General features: G+C 58.8%; 1 protein-coding gene across 1 annotated transcript in view; it reads right to left on the reverse strand.

The window, feature by feature from the left end:
- LOC124522610 (regulator of G-protein signaling 12-like) overlaps nt 1-14,125 on the reverse strand; it is a 78,771-nt gene extending 64,646 nt beyond the window's left edge. Inside the window, exon 1 of the mRNA XM_047094153.1 lies at nt 12,249-14,125. Coding sequence (XP_046950109.1) covers nt 12,249-14,123 — 1,875 coding nt within the window. The 5' untranslated portion in view covers nt 14,124-14,125. The remainder of the gene's footprint in view (nt 1-12,248) is intronic.
- Nucleotides 14,126-16,489: the final 2,364 nt, after the last annotated feature.

The following is a 16,489-nucleotide window of genomic DNA, read 5'->3' on the forward strand; positions in this document are numbered from 1 at the left end:
AATCCCAGACGGTCAGCTGGTGTCTAAAGACCAGACCAACTCAGGTGCACGAGACAACAGGCCATTAACACGTCTTGTTCTTTCTCTGGGAAATGACCAGAATTAATTCACTGTCATTATGGGATTGTCACTTCCCCAAACGCGATCTGGGTCCAACAAAGAAGGCCTCCCGTTTTAAATGTAAAAAGCCTCACAGCTGAAATCTCTGATGTCCTGGGAACTCGGAACCCTAAAGTGACCAATTTCAGGCACAGAGGAAGTGAGCGTGTTTTCTGCAAACTGGGAGGCAGGCCCTGACCCCCTCTGCCCTCCTGCGCAAGAACCTCGGCCGTCCTGCAGGGAGGTGGCCTCGCCACACCGCCTCGTACAGCTCTGGGGGCTGTCTCGGCACCAAGCCGTCCCCACACACGCCCTCGCTCCCCCCCCCCCCCCGTCCCCGGACTGCACCTGCACCCGGGCCACTCGGCTGCCTAACACCGGGACCGCCATCGCCCGATGTTCCTGACACAGACTCGAGGGGCCCTCCAGCCACAGTGACCTCCGAGGGGGCAGCGGCCCTGAGGCCACCGAGCCCTGGCTCTCCCTCCTTCCCCTCCCGGCCTCCCCCCCAGCTCCTTCCAGCCACTGGCCGCTCCCCTCACGCTGTGCTGTGCTGACACCCAGAACCCGGCTTCTCACCCCTGCCCCCCAATCACTCAGGCCCGAACCAGAGAAACGAGCACCTTATTTTGAATCCTTTCATTTTTATTAAAAAGTCACATAGGTGTCGATAGCAACGGCCTTCATTTCGCCTACGACGTGTGGCCACGGGGCTCTCCACAAGTGTTTCCAGCACGGTCGCGGGCACAGGAGCACGGGGCGCCCGGGAGGAGCACACGACAGGTCTCGGGCTCCAAGCAGCTCCCGGTCCACAGGTCCCCCTGAGAGGCTACCCGTGGCTGCGGGCTACACTCTGGAAGAAACCAGAGGCCCCTGGAGGCTACACTGAGGACGGTGACTGCGGGTCAGGACCGCTGGGAGGCTGAGAAAGGGCCTCACTCCCAGGGAGAAGAGAAGGCCGGGCTGGCAGGAGCAGAGGCCAGGCTGGAACGCGGCGGCGGGACAGGCAGGGCAAGGCCACGCCGCACACGGCACTGGCACGGATGCTTCAGCGAAGTCGTCCGAAATAGAGCGCGTAAGCTCGGGAACCGGCAGCCTGTTGGCCACGGGGAGCAGGAAGAACTGACCCAAGAAGCAGCGGCAGAAACAGCCAAACGGGGCAGAAGGGGAGGAGAGAGAGAGAGAGAGAGAGAGACGGAGAGGGAGGGAGGGTGAGGGAGAGACAGGGAGGGAGGAAGAAAGAGGGAAAGAGGGACAGGGGAGGGAGGGGGAGAAGGAGGGGGAAGGAGGGACGGTGGGGGTAGGAGGAAGGGACGGAGAAAAAGAGGGAAGGGGAAGGACAGGAGTGGGGGAGGGAAGGGAGGGGGAGGGAGATGGAGAGAAGGAGGGAGGGCAGGAAGGAGGACAGGAAGGAGAGAGGGAGGGAGGGAGGGAGGGACTGTCTCAGGGACAGCATAAAGGGCAGGTGTGAAGAGAAAGGGCGGGACATCCGAGGGTCGCACCTGCAGCCGCCGCTCGGAGTCCTCGGGAGAAGTAATACAAGTACCTCACGAGCCCTAACATCCCACCAAGAGCTAGAGAAGCCGTCTGTCTGCACGCTGTCACAGCAAAGGCACCTCTCCCTCTTCCTGTGCGCATAGCGGATGGTGCTGTGCGCGGGGAGCAGGACAGCAGCTAAGTGTAACAAGGGACAACGGGTGCAGGAGCACAGAGAGGTGACCACGACACCCACACCCCCAGAGAGGAGCCCAGGGGACGGCAGGTGGAAAGCCGTCACCCTGAGCGGTCCCCTGGTGAAGCTGTGCGAGCCGCCACGGGCCTCCCCCGGGGACCGTGCTGGAGTTCGGCCGGGAGCTCCCGCTGAGAAATCAAGTTGCACAGAAGATCCGCTCGTCCCCTGACAGGGCTGGGTGACCTGTGCACACTGCCTCTATGCTGGTCTCGGGGACACTGCTGGGGTGGGGGTGGGGGAGCCTTGTGGCTCCCGTTCAGACCCGGGTGCGTCCCGGCCTGGTGGCCGGCACCCCAGGCCCTGGCCCTCCGACACTGTCCACACCCGCCCGGCCTTCTGCCTCCTGCTGTTTGCTCACCGGGCTGGTTCCCTGCTAGCAGGTGACCAAATACGACCCATTCTCGAGAAGAATTTGTCTAAGAAATTTCTTTTTCAAAAAATAGGCAAAAGCTGATTCTATCTATAAAACGTATCCGGAGCCCGGCCATCTCTTTCCAGACCACTGCTCCCCCTGGCCCCAGGGCCAGTGTGGGGTGGCCAGCCTCCTCTGGGGTCCTCCCCCTTCCCCGCCCTGCGCTATGTGCTCCCTGACACCTGCCCGGTACCCCTGCTCAGCACCCTTCAGGGGATGCCACGCAGCGGGTGAGGCCTGGTCCCTGCCGTCCAGACCCTTCTGGGCGCCCGCTTCGCCACCCCGCCTTTGGCCGTGGCCCCCAGGCCCCTCCTTTCAGAGGCCACCGCTAACTGCACTGGCTGCGGGGCTGCCCTGGGGCCCCCTCCGAGGCTGCTGGTTCCCCCCCAGCCCCGCCCCCGGGGCACAAAGTGGCCCAGGAAGCCGGGCCCTCTGTCCTCTGAACACCTCCTGCCCAGCACAGGGCTGGGAGAAGAGCAAGAGCCAAGGAAGACGAGTCATGCGGGCACCTAAGTGCCCAGCATCAGGGGGCCCAGGGCCGATGGGCAAGGGAAGCCAGCAGCCATTCGAACGCGCGGCCACAGCCGAGGTGAGCACGCGGCAAACGTCAGTCCGTTGCTAGAGCAAGGGAGCCTCCACACCCGTACGAGGCGAGCCCTTCGCACAACTCACATGTGTGCTGTTCCAAATCCTTATCTGGGGGGAGTGGGTAGGGAGCACGTGGCTTTGTGACAAGACCGAAGTGTAAGTTTTAAGCCCAGGAGGCTGCGGACGACACCCAGGCCGGGACTGGGCCACCGCATCGCAGCCGACACCTGGTCCCGCACGCAGACCCGCGGGCTTCTGAAGCGTAAAGGAGAGAGAGAAGCTTAACAAGCGAGCGGACAGAAGAAAACCCCTGCACAGAACCGAATGGAGGTGGCCGCACTCCAGCAGTTCACCCACGAGCAGAACCCTCGGCATTTGTTTGCTTGCTTCCACCGCCCCCTTCCCGTGTGAAGAGAGAGAAGTTCCTCCGGACCTTCCTCCTCCCTCCTGGCCACTCTCCCAGGACCCCTGGAGGCAGACCCAGAGGGGACCCTGCTGGCCAGGGGAAGGGGACACAGACCCCAGTGTCCCAGAGCTGATTACAGAAAGGAAGCTCTAAAATTAAATCTAATTAAATAAATCTAATTTCTAAAAAAGGGAGTTATAAAATTTTACTGAAAGAAAATGAAGCCTAAGTAAATGGAGAGAAATACCAATTTCACGGATAGGAAAACTCAACATTCTAAGGATGTCAATTCTCCCATGGGTCTACAGACGAAAATACAATTGCAAAAATACGTCAGTGGCGTTTTGGAGAATTTACAAACTTACTGTAAAATCTTACATGAGAGAGCAAGGCTCAGCACAGCCAAGATAAGGCAAGGAGATCCGGCACTTCGGATACAAAGACCCATTACCAAGCCTCAATTTCAAAAGTCAAGTATTGGGGGAGGTACGGACATGGGAAACAGAGCACACGTGAGTAACAGCAGCCCCACAGTTATCGGAGACAGAGGAAAAATCAGCTTGCCACCCACCTTATTCCATTCATAAAGATCAACTGCAAAACAATTTTAAGACAAAAAGAAGAATATTCCTGACCTCGGGATAGTGATGAGGTCAGGAATCAACACTGAAAATCGTGAGAAGACTGACAAGTTGGTTGACATTAAGGTCAAGAGCTTCTGTTCATCAAGTCCCCACAGAGCAAGCGGAAAACACAAGCCACAAACGGAGTCAGTGTATGTGCGACACAATCGTCGCAGGATTAGTAGCCGGTATCTGTAGCTTCTACAAATCAAGAAAAAAGACAACCCAATTGAAGTGGGCACAGGTGTGAGCAGGTCCCTCAGCAACGTCTTCACGGGCAAAGCCACTGTAGAGTGTCATTCCACATCCACTAGACGGGCAGGAAAGTCAGAAGCCCGGCGGGCAAGTTCCGGCAAGGACGCGGAGCCGTCTGGCACTCACACTAGCGGCACGGGACCGTCGGGAAACCGAGCCGGAGAACCTGGACCCATAGTCTCCCGGTCTTGGACTCGGCCGCTAAATCACGAGGGAACAGACAGGGCAAACTCTGGGACAGATTCACCTCCCGGGGTCAGTCCTCACATCTCAGAGATGAAGTGAGCGTATCTGGGGAGGGGCCGGTCGTGTCCCCCTCCCTCCGGACACATCTGTCTACACTGCAAAGCGTAGGAGGGAAAACCCAGAGTCCTCCCTTCTGTCTCCAAGGACACTTGCTCAAAGAGCCAGGGTCTCTGTCCCCTCTCAGCGTGCGTATAAGCTCCCCGATTCCTGTTTTCAGGTCTCCTCACCTACAGCACAACCCCGGTGCGTGCAGGGCGACACCTGACGTGGCTGCCGTTGCGACGGCCCAGGGGTAAGGATCGAGCGCCAGGAACGGGTGTGGTCGTTGTGAGTCAGTTATTAACTCTGTCCCCGCTCCAGAGACCCGGTGTTTCCCGTCAACACGAACGAGGGCAGATACTAAAAACTGCGCGAAGGTGAGCAAGCACCGGAACGGCCCCCGGGGCCTCCTCCGCCCGCACAGCCGGGGACGCAGGCGTGAGCAGGAAGCTCACCAGCAGCACCGCCACGTCTCCGCCAGCTCAGTGCGCGCGCGAGTGTGCGCACTGCTGCGGTCACGGTGGGGACGAAGGAGCTGCAGACAGCGTCGCGGCTACAGCGGTGGGTGGAACGACACCAAACAAGTTGTCACCACTGTGTACAAAGCCCAGAGAGCAGCACAGCTACAAGCTACATAACGCGCCGCTGCGGGACTCAAACCCTGCTGACTCCCGCAGGCGCACCGCGGCCGCTGAGCTCTCAAGGCGCTGGCCTTCCCTGGAAACCACATAAAACCACAGCAGGGCACTAAGCGGTGTCTCTGTCCCTCAGCCTCCGGTCCGGCCTCCCCGGGAAGCTCCCCGGCACCTGACCCGCATCCCCACTGGGCCCCGATCCCCCCCGCGGCGCTCCGCTGCTCCAAAGGGGCTCCTGGCGTGGAAGGGGTGCGCAGACCCGCGGAGGCTCCCTGCACTGTCGGGTTCGTGGGCACCGGCCACCCGCTGACTTTCCCGGCCCATCTGTTTGCTTCCCTTCCCTCCGATTTGGGGCGTTGTTTACACAGGGTAGGTAATGAGCAAAGCCGCTCTTTGCAGAAGGATTTAAATCACGGAGCCTTAGTTGTGGCCTCTTCAGTATGCTCTGAAACTTTTATTTACAATCTATTTTAAAACTTCCTCTCGGGGCGCCTGGGTGGCTCAGTCAGTTGAGCGTCCGACTTCGGCTCAGGTCACGATCTCACGTGAGTTCGAGCCCCGCGTCGGGCTCTGTGCCGACAGCTCAGGGCCTGGACCCTGCTTCCGGTTCTGTGTGTCCCTCGCTATCTGCCCCTCCCCGCTCACGCTTTCTCTCTCTCTCTCTCTCTCTCTCTCTCTCTCTCTCTCTCTCCCCCCCCCTCTCAAAAGTAAATAAACATTAAAAAAAAATAAAAAACAAACAAAAAAACTTCCTCTCATTGTGCTGGGAAACTGCACAAGACCTGTCTGTCGGGCCCAGTCCCCTCCTGGCCTGACCCCTGCCGAACCCATCGCTGGCTGGGCCACACGAACCCAGCCTCGGGCATCCAGTGCCAGGCCTCGCACTCTGTTCTTAGGAAAAGAATTAAGAAAAACCATTTTTTTCTCCAAAGGAATTATTTTTAGCAGGTAAAATATGTTCGTATTCCCGTAATAAAAACTCAAAATAACAGAAGATAAAACAAAATGTCCTGGACCCATCCCCAGTTTTGCCTCCCACCCCCGAGGTAGCTCCCACTATCGGTTTGGAGCGCTTCCTTTGAATGTTTTCCCGTGTATTTATATATAAACATATGTACACTTTATTTTTTTAAACAGATGTATCCTGCAAAACATAGGTTTAGTTGAGGGGTGCTGAGTTTTTTACACAAAAATGGGATTATGTTGACTATGCGTATTTCTGTGACCTTTTTCACCTCGTGTGCCGGGGGGAGCCTCCCACAAGGTGGTGCGTGGACCCACCACGCGGGGCGGACGCCTGACACGCCACGGGAATCTTGCCGAGCGGCTAACGACTACCTTCCAGCCTCCCTGCAGCGGGGCTGTCCCGGGACTCGTCCGACCCACCCGGCACCGCGGGAACAGGAACAACACTCCGGCCGTGGCTCCCTGCCCGCCGCGACGTGGCCATGACGCTATCTTCTTCTTCTTTTTTTTAATTTACTTATTTGAGAGAGACAGACTGAGCGGAGGAGGGGCAGAGAGAGAGGGAGAGAGGGCGACTCTCGCGAGCATGGGGCTCGAACTCACGACCCCGAGATCATGACCGGAGCGGAAATCGAGGCCGATGCTTAACTGACAGAGCCCCCCAGGCGCCCCCGCATGACACTGTCTTGTACCTGGAGTTTGGGCGCGGGTCACGGGCAGGGGATGGCAACACAACACAGAAGGAACAGGTCCTCGTAAAGGCGCGGCCTCTACGCCAGCCTGGCCTGCCCACACCTTCTCGTCACAGAGGACGCACTCCACATACAGCGTTTAGGACACTGTGAAATTAGTCCTGCGGTAACAGTGCTGAAACTCCTATCACTTTAAACACTTTTTTAATGTTTTACTATTTATTTTCAAGAGAGAGAAAAAGACAGCGAGCAGGGGAGGGGCAGAGAGAGAGGGAGACACAGAATCTGAAGCAGCTCCAGGCTCCCGGCTGTCAGCACAGAGCCCGACAAGGGGTTCAAACCCACGAACCATGAGATTACGACCTGAGCCCAAGTTGCATCCTTAACCAACAGCCCCCAGGCACCCCTACTTTTAAATGAGTGCATGAAGTTAAAAGCATTTTTTTCCAGCATTTTTTTCATTTTATTCGATCAGAAAGGTATTTTTTAGGCTCTCACCAACACTGCCAGTTTGGAAGGACTCAGCCCTAGCGGGGCCCTCCGACAAAGCGGCAAGCCTCTCCGGGGCAGCGGTCCCCAAACACCGTGCTCCCAGGATGCCCCTCATACAAATGACTGAGGCCCCAAGAGCTTTTGTCTCCGTGGGCGTCATCTATTGACAATTTCCATATTAAACCGATATATTTAAAATTTTTTATTAATTCACTTCAAAATAACAACAATAAATTCTTTAGGTAGTATCATAAATAACATGTTTTCATTTAAAAATTTTCCCAAATCCATTACGTGCAAAGTTTAACAACGGATTTTGCTACTTAACCAGATACTTTAATTAATGTTAGTCTGAGGATATCAGTTTTCAAAGAAGCAGAATTAAACATCCTTAATTCGAGTTAAATGTAGCTGAATCATTTTGATGACACAGACAGCATTTCAGGGTCTTGGCTTTTCTCTTTCCCGTCAACCCCTCTCTCAGTCACACGCTCCCTTAGTGCATCCTGGCCACGGACACCCAGCAGAAAGAAAAGCAGAGGAAACAGAGCGGGAAATCATCTACCTATAAACACCACTTAGCTCTCCCACAGTGTCACCGGCTCAGGCCCCACCTGCCCAGGCCCCACCTGCCCGGTCTGTGCCTCTGCCTCCCCTCTGGCCTCCCCACAGGAGGAAGAGTCAGAGCCCCCGGGGCTGGCACTCCTGCTGTTACCAGGACACGAAGCCCCTTCCCCGTGGCTTGCTGGCCCCCAGGCCTCGAGGGAGGGAGGTGTCACAGTTCCAACAGGAGCTTGCTCTGGTTTTGGACATCTTCCAGGCGGCGGTGAGCGGTGCTGTGCCGTTTTTCTTGGGGACAGCCGCCCAGTCCTGCAGTGGCTCCGACGGGTTTCTACACTGTCTCCGTGGGGACAGCGCGCTCGGTCAGCACCCAGAGGCGAGGCCCGGCAGCGTGGCCTTGAGGGGCAGCCTCCCAGCTTGCAGCCTCTCCCCTGCTGGCCTCTGCCTCACCCCTGCTGTGGGGCCTGCCCCAGGGTCCCCGAGGGCTCTCCCTCCAGGCAGCTCGCTGCCTTTGGTCTAGTTAGCACTTGTCCACTCTGTTTCCCTGCTCCGATCCTGGTGTGTTTTCTGTCTCCGGGCTGCAGCCTAATTCTGCCAAGAAGCATGGGAGTAACTTGGGGCCCCCACTGTGTGGCGCCCCACTCCCGTCCCCCCGTCCTCATCCTGACAAGCCTCCAGGAGGGACACCGGGAGACCACCCCCCAGCCTCTGGAAGCTTCTGCTGCTACAGCAAGGGAGGCTGTGGGACCGGGCTGAGCTAATGAAGGAGAAACCCTTGAGCAAGGTAAAAAGGAACCGATAACCTTCAAGAGATTATGGCAGAACCCAATAAAACACCATTCGTTACCACTTATTTTGAGATGAACTGGGTGTCCCGTCACCACTGCAGAGGAAAGACAGGTCACAAACCAGTCTATGCGGGACGGACCGCGAGCAGTCTCAGTGTCAGCACTTACTTGCACTGGAACTTGGGCAAATCCCCTGACGCATAAAAACCTGACTGTCCCTGTCAGTAAGATTGAAAGAAAAAGACACCCCGCCTGACGAGCTCACAGAACCCCTCTCAGGTCAACTGGTGAGCGCCAGGCTGTTACTTTCCAACAGGAGAAACACACCGACGCCACTGCGCTATCTCAGCCTCTCGTCACGGCCCGAGCCACGACAGCCCGCACCTCACTGTCCCCACGCTTGCGGTCAAGGTGAGAGATGGCTACCGAGCGGCCAGAGACCCTCACAGGGACACGCACGGGTCTTGACAAAGGAGCGAAGGCAGCGGTGTGGACACACAGCGCCAGAACCCTGGGACGTCCGCGTGCAGAAAGATGAACGTGGACACAGACCTTCCAGCCTTCGCAGCAATCAACCCCAATGGGGTCATTCACCTAAATGGGAAATAAAGAACTATAAAACTGGAAGACGACACAGGAGAAAAGCTAGAGGACTTGGGGTTGGTGGGGCCTGTTCAGACACAGCACTGAAGGCACAATCCGTGAGCGAGAGCCGATCAGCTGGACTGCGTCGAAATGGAAAGGTTCTGCTCTGGGGAAGACCACGTCAAGAGAACGAGACCAGCCTCAGGCTGCAAGCACAAGACAGGGGAGCATGGAGAAGGTGGTCAGCGTCTTAGTCACCAAGGAAACGCAAATCAAAGTAACAGCGCGACCCCCACTGCACACCCGTCCGAACAGCCAAATCCAGGACTCTGCCCCCCTCCGCCCACACACACACACACACACACACACGTGGCGAGGACACAGAGCGACAGGAGCTGCCGGTCACAGCTGGCGGGAACTCAGAATCGCGGTGCAGCCGCTTCGGGAGATCGGCGGCGGTTTCTCACGGAAGTAAACATCCGCCACCGGATCCCGCAATCGCGCTGCTTGGCGTTTACCCAAAGGAGCGGACGACTTATGTCCACACCAAAAGCTGAGCTCGGGTGTGAACAGCATCTTTATTCATAATCACCAAAACCCAGGAGTAACTAACGTGGCCTTAGCAGGTGACGGACGAATAAACTGCGGTCCCTCCAGACGGCGGAATATTACCTGGCGTTAGAAAGAGACGAGCTATCAAGCCGGCAAGAGACCCGGAGGAAGTGTGGACGTGCATGACTGAGGGCAAGCGGTCAGTCTGAAAAGGCTGCACGCCGTGTGGCCGACCATCCACGGGACATTCCGGAACAGGAAGGACGGCGGGGATGGTAAGATCAGCGGTGGCCGGGGGCTGGGGGCCGGGAGGGCAGAACAGGTCGGAGCCCAGGGGTGTTGAGGGCAGTGGGCCGCGCCGGGCGAGACCATAACGGCGGGTCTGCCTGCCATCACACGTGTGTCCGAGCCCGCGGAAGGCACACGCCGAGAGGGACCTTGACGTGAACTGAGGACTCTGGGTGATGACGCGGGGGTGGAGGTCCGTCAGTCGTAACGAGGCAGCTCTCTGGTGGGGGTGCTCACAGGGGGGGAGGCTGTGCACGTGTCAGGGCAAAGGGTATGTGGGAAGTGTCAGCACTTTCTCAATTTTTATCGTAAGACTAAAACTGCTCTAACAACATTAAATCTTAAAAAAAAAAAAAAAGCCCACGGTTTGAATCATGACCCTGCTTCGTCCTATTAAACCTTAAACCTTAGAGAAGTCACTTAGCCCCTCGAGGACAAGTCACCTCACTTGCGGAACGGGGGCCACAGCACCCCTGCCCCACGGGTTCCCCGAGGTCAGAGCTGCACTGGGAGCGGTCTGAGACGGCGGGGAGCTCCACAGCGTGTAGACAGGGCCTTCACCTCGGACGAAGGGCGGGCGAGGGGGCACCCGGTCCACAGAGAGCCGCACAAATCCCATTTCTTTCCACCCGTGTGGTCAGGCGCTGACACACCAGTAGTGGAGCTGGAGAGTGCATGCACTAGTAGGACACGTGCTCCAAGAGGTGCTGACCCGTGTCTGATTTCGGGAAACGGTTGCCACCTTCCGGGCCTTCGCTTCCCAGCTCACCCCAGCTGACAGGAGGCTCGGGTGGGAGAAGCCCACACCACAGCCGGCTCGGCGGGGGCAGGTGGGAAGGAGCCGGGCGGGGGCGGCCGCGCCCCGAGAACACAGGCCTCGTGCGGTTCAGCCCCGGGGCGGCGGGGGGACAAGGGACGGGGTGTGCTTGTGGCAGAGCCACAAGCGCCCGCAGTTTAGAAACAGGAGTCGAAAACCCGCACGATCACAACTGTTTATAAAAACAAACATCCATCCTTAGATACGGGGAAATGGGGCCATGGCCTCCTGGAGGAGGTAAAGTTGGGGGGGAGTCTGTCCGTTCCTCCCGCTTTCTATTGTCTTTAACGTGTTTTAGGGTGAAAACTACGACACGGGAAGGGTGTGATTGCCAACAGAATATTCGCCAAGCCGCCCCTCCCCTTTCCTCTGTCCCGGACCCTGCCCTCACCAGCCAGCCGCCCTCGGAGGGATTCGTTGTGACATTTTCCACTGTTGAGAACCAGGACGCGGACCCAAGCAGAAAAGGAATTTTACAATCACGAAAGTCCTCCGAGGACAGTGCCTCGGAAACACCGCTCCACGGCTACAGGGTCCGCCACACGGTGGCTCGGCCTGTCCCACCAGTGCCGCTGGCCACCCCCCTGCTGAGCAAAGTCCCGCACGCTGACTCCTGCCCTCGTGCTCCACACCCAGCTCCCGGGGGGAAGGCAGAGGGCCCCAGAGGGACACAGGCACGTTCAGGGCAGTGCTGGCCCCGGCGGGTCCCCCTGATGCGCATCTGTGGCGAGCAGGGAGCCAAGCCACCAGCCCAGCGCTGAGTTCAGCTGCCACTTTTTTCACAGCAGGATTTTCCAGACGAAGGACACAGAGCAAGGATCCACACCCTGGGGAGCTCCCTGTCCTGAAGTCAACAGTCTCTGTGCTTCAAGAATTTTCTCACCTCAGGGGCGCCTGGGTGGCTCAGTCGGCTAAGCATCTGGCTTCCGCTCAGGTCATGATCTCGCAGTTTATGAGTTCGAGCCCCACATCGGGCCTGCTGCTGTCAGCGCAGATCCCGCTTCAGATCCTCTGTCCCCCTCTCTCTGCCCTTCCCTCGTTTACGCTCTCTCTCTCAAAAAAATAAGTAAGTGAATAAAACATTAACACCCAAAAAAAAAAAAACCTGTGTTCTCACCTCGAAAGGGCGAGCTGCCCGATCCCACAGATGGCATGGGCTCCGAAGGGGCCAGGGACAGGACCGTCCTAGGCACCGGCAGCAGGAAAGGGCCCGAAGGAAGGAGGGCCTCAGCCCAGGCTGCGTCACCCGCCCCCGCCCAGGACCCGAGAGAGGGGGCAGCACCCAGAGGGCTCCCCGGCAGGACAGAGCCTGCAGCACGTGACCAAACACACCCCGTGGTGGCGACAGGGGCACAGGGCAGCCCGACGGAGCCGGGACCGGAGACTCGGCCGTTAAGACGCTCCGCTCCACCAGGGACAGACCGCGTCACGAAATCAAGCTCACGTGTGTAGAGCGCGCCTAGCGGGCTTACCTTTTTGTCCTCCTTAGTCTTTCTAACTTGTCGATGGGGCCCGAAAAGGTTCTGCACCCCAAAAGCCTTCCTGGACCAGTCCCTCTTCTGGGTGCTCAGCGGGGCCTGTGCCAAGCTGCCCTCCACCCGGTAGCGGTCCGCGGGAATCTTGCTCATGGGCGGGGGCAGCGTGCCGCAGTTCACACTGGACCGCCCGTCGGTGGAGTCCGTGTACGACTCCTGGTCACTGGCGTGTCCGCACGGCCACTCCTGCAGGACGTGGACCGGAAGCCACCGCTGGCCATGGCCCGCGGCGCCCCTCTTGGAAGGGGGGACCGAGCTCCGCGAGGAGGCCGGGGGCAGCTCCACGTGAGCAGCGGGCCCTAGGTGCTTACCGAAGTCCCGGCACCTGTCCGCCTGCGGGGCGGCCTCGAACGGGGGGCCCCCCTCGGGGTCGAGGCAGAAGGCCCCGCTCCAGGGGGCGCCCCGGGGCTGGGAGCCCCTCCCGCCCGCGCCCTCCCAGCCGCCGCCGCCGCCGCCGGGGCCGTGCCTGCTGGAGCCGGCACCCAGGTCGACCACCAGCACTCGGCTGCTCCTTTCCTCCTGGTGGAAGTTGCCGATGCCGCTGTCGCTGTTGCTGCTGGTGCTGGTGTTCTGGTGGGCGTCCGCGTCCCCGTCGGCAAAGGCCCGGGCCCGCACGCCCTCGATCAGCTCGCCCATGTCTCTGTACAGGACGGAGATGGACTGGAGGGCCGGCAGGCAGGATGCGGGGAACTCGAGGCAGCCGCCGGTGTCGGGGTCGGCCGTGCACTCCAGCCCAAACCGCCGAGCGACGCCCTGGTGGGCCCTGTGATCGAACAGGTCCGGATCCACCATGAACACGTGGCAGGAAGTCCGCAAGGCGCCCTCGTCCTCGTGCGCCAGGCTCCCGTCGTCGCTCGTCTGCATGGTCACGAGCCCGAAGAGCCGCCGGTCGTCGGGGCACACGGCGCTGAAGGCCAGCTTCTCGGCCGGGTACTCGGCCAGGACGGCAGCCTGGTCGGTGCGGAGCCGCACGCGGTCGCGCAGGACCCTCATGGTCACCAGGGAGTGGATCTTCTGCTCCGCCCGCAGGCGCCGCAGGCAGCCACGGATGGCCTGCAAGCTGTCGGACTCCAGGTTGCAGCTGGTGGAAGGAAGTTCGATGGACCCCAAGTAGCCCACGACCATGGCCACGTTTAAAATACTCGCATCTAACGCAAAATCTTCGTGATTCTCGGGGCCGATACTGAAAACGGAGTCGTCATTCATAACTTTTGAGATTTCCTCCTTAGAAAGCAGGTTGGGATTCGGGTGATTTACGCTTTCACGTCCAAGGTCGAATCGCGCGGCAGCTGACTCCGAAAGGGATCTTTGTTTCAATTTCAAGGGCTCGGAACTGCTTGCACGGAGACTAGGATTTTCAAAGATCATATTGAAAATCCCACCAGACTGCATTTCTTCCACGACTCTCTCGGCTCTGTTTATACCTAACGCTTTCGAATCGAGTTTGGGCTTCAGCCAGCCTTTTCCTTCGTAAAATCCAACCTCTTCATCACTGGAACAGGACTCCACGTGGCCGAGGCCCTCGCCAATCACCATGTGCAGGACACCAGAACATTTCCCGATTAATTTCACCACGTCCTCATGGGACGCTTTCTTCACGTTGATCTCGTTGACGGCAAATATCTGGTCTCCGGCCCGGAGGCCCACAAAGTCCGCGGGGCTCCCTCTCAGGACACAGCTGAGCACGCACGGCGCCTGGCCAGAGAGCGTGAAGCCGTACCCTGCCCGTCCTCTGGCCACCTCCACACTCCTCAGGCGAGGGGGCGCCGGCCCGTGAAGCGGACGCTGCACCGCGTCCCCTGCTCTATACATCTCGCCGGGCTGGCGACACCAGGGGCATAGCTCGTTGGTCCAGGGGCCGCGCTCAGGGAATGCCTGAGCCTACCGTGGCGCTTCCTGAAGTGACGCCCTGAGGAAGACAACAAACGGCCCGTTATTAAACATCCCGTGTTCCCGTTGCTTACCGGTATCTCCTAAACATAAAAACGTAGCTCGTGACAAAAGCCACCACGGGAAGAGTCTCTGGTCACCACATAAACGTGCGAGTGAGACTGCACGGGGAACCTTCAGGCCAGCCCAAGAAACTTCCCACGAGCAGACAGCGTGTCTCCCGGAAGGGACGCCTGTCCAACCGTTCAGGGCCGAGGAACACAGGGCGGTGGCAGTGCCGCCTGCCCGGACGGGAAGTCCGAGGGCCGCCGCGGGGGAGGCTCCCAGCTCCTGCGCAGGCCCAGGCACCCCTCCCGGCCACCCCGACTGCGTCTTAACCGGAGGGGAGGAGCCAGAGCGAAAGGCAGCGCGGGCCACACACCTGGGGTAGAAAGGCACCTGGGTGACCTGGCCGACCCCCTGTTTGATCACAGCCCCTCCGTCACGACCAGTTCTCCCTCAGGGAAGAGTCAGCTTGTGTCTCTCATATCCCGCCACCTCCCTCGATTAATTGCCTTCGAACAAGATACCATGTGGGGAAAATACGTCAGTCTGAAACCACCTCAGTCAACCACAGAGGCCACCGGACAGAACAGGTAAAACAACAAAAAAGGGAATAGGAACCTTCATCCTTCCAGGGGATGACTTCATCATTAAAAGTACTGGTTGTCACAGAAAACACCTGCGTCAGGGTCCCAGGCCCAGCCCAGACCTGGTGCCCCACGAGGAGGACACACAGGACGCGGCACAGTCATGCTCACGGCTGGGATTTGCCCCGGTGAAATCGAGGCACAATCGACACAGGGTGAAGGCGGGGGAGGGGGCGCAGGGGGGCAGGTCCCGAGGAAGCAGGCGCCAGCTGCCAGCATCCTCTCCCGGGGCGTCAGGCGGGGCGCGTTGTGACAACACGTGTGGGGTCTCGGCTGCCAGGGGAGCGCATTAGAGACGGAGCTGGAGAACACAAAGGTTTGCTCCGAGGGGGCGGACGTGGCGACACAGAGAACGTGGTGTGCGGGACGCGGGTTTGGATAAAATCATCCTGGGAGGTAAGAGTCATAAGAGAACAACTTATTTCTAAATTGCCATATTACTTAATACCTAAGTAGCGATAAATTAATCATTTAAGTACTACGGACATCTATTCGCTATTCATCACTAGAAACGCGTATATTAAAATTGGCCAAGAACAGTGTCTTAGGGTCTCTCGTTGGGCCTCTTTCTTACAGGCCGAATGGTGCTCCCCCACCAGACGTGCCCAACCCCCGACGCCCCCCTCCAGGAGCCTGGAGGAGCCCCCTCCAGGATAAGCTCCTGGATGATCCGGACAGGCCCCAGGGTCACAGGGTCCTCACCAGAGGGAGGCAGGAGGCTCAGAGTCAGAGAGAGGCGGAGGTCAGAGCAGCAGGCTGTGAAGGTAGAGGAAGGGCCACAGAGCTCACAAACAGAGCCTCTAGAAGCCACAAAAGGTGAGGGAACAGACTCTCCCCTGCGGCCCCCACGACGAAGGGCCCTGCCCGCACTGTGACCGCAGCAGGTGACACTGATTTTGACCTGCCACCCCCAGAACTGAGGGAATGGAGGGAACAGAGTCGTGCTGCGGTCATTGTTTCCGCAGCCACGGAGCCTGCGCTAAGGCAACCAGCCTAGTGCTGGGGGAGGGGGGCGCACAGGTGCAGGAACAGCATGGGGGGGCGTGACCCCTCCCAGGACAGGGGTCAGCGAGCCCCTCCTGCCCTCCTCGGTGACAGAAGACCTCCCGGCCACCCGTCTGTAATCCCTCCACACGCCAGAGTCGTGGTACTGAGACGTGACACAGGGTGACGGTCCTCTTTGTGGCCTGCCCAGATATTTCTGGTAGACTCGCACTGTCGTGTCCCGCTAACTCCTTCTAATTCATCCAAGTCATGTCTCCGTGCCTGCAACCACATTTTAGAAGCACAGCCTACACGTTAACTTTTCCTTAAACAGCATCAGCTCATAGTGAAACGAGCGGAGCAGACAGTGAAATTCAGAAGAAACCACAGGGCATAGTTTCCAACGCCCACGGGCATTTCTGCCATCTGGGCCACTCAGGTGCCTGTTCTGGGTCCCTTTCCTCTGCCAGGAGATTCTGGGTTAGTGAGTCCAGCCGCCTGTTTTGACAAGGTCCCACCCCCACCCCACACACCTTCTGGGTGATTCTGACAGGTGGCAACACCTGGATGGGCTGCGGTGGGCTGAAGGCGTGTCCCCACTTCACAGGGTGTTGA

The sequence above is a fragment of the Lynx rufus genome, unplaced genomic scaffold (assembly GCF_022079265.1).
Source record: "Lynx rufus isolate CCGP_SWC_20201006 ecotype Redwood Valley unplaced genomic scaffold, mLynRuf1.p SCAF_38, whole genome shotgun sequence".
In the NCBI taxonomy this organism is placed as follows: Eukaryota; Metazoa; Chordata; class Mammalia; order Carnivora; family Felidae; genus Lynx; species Lynx rufus.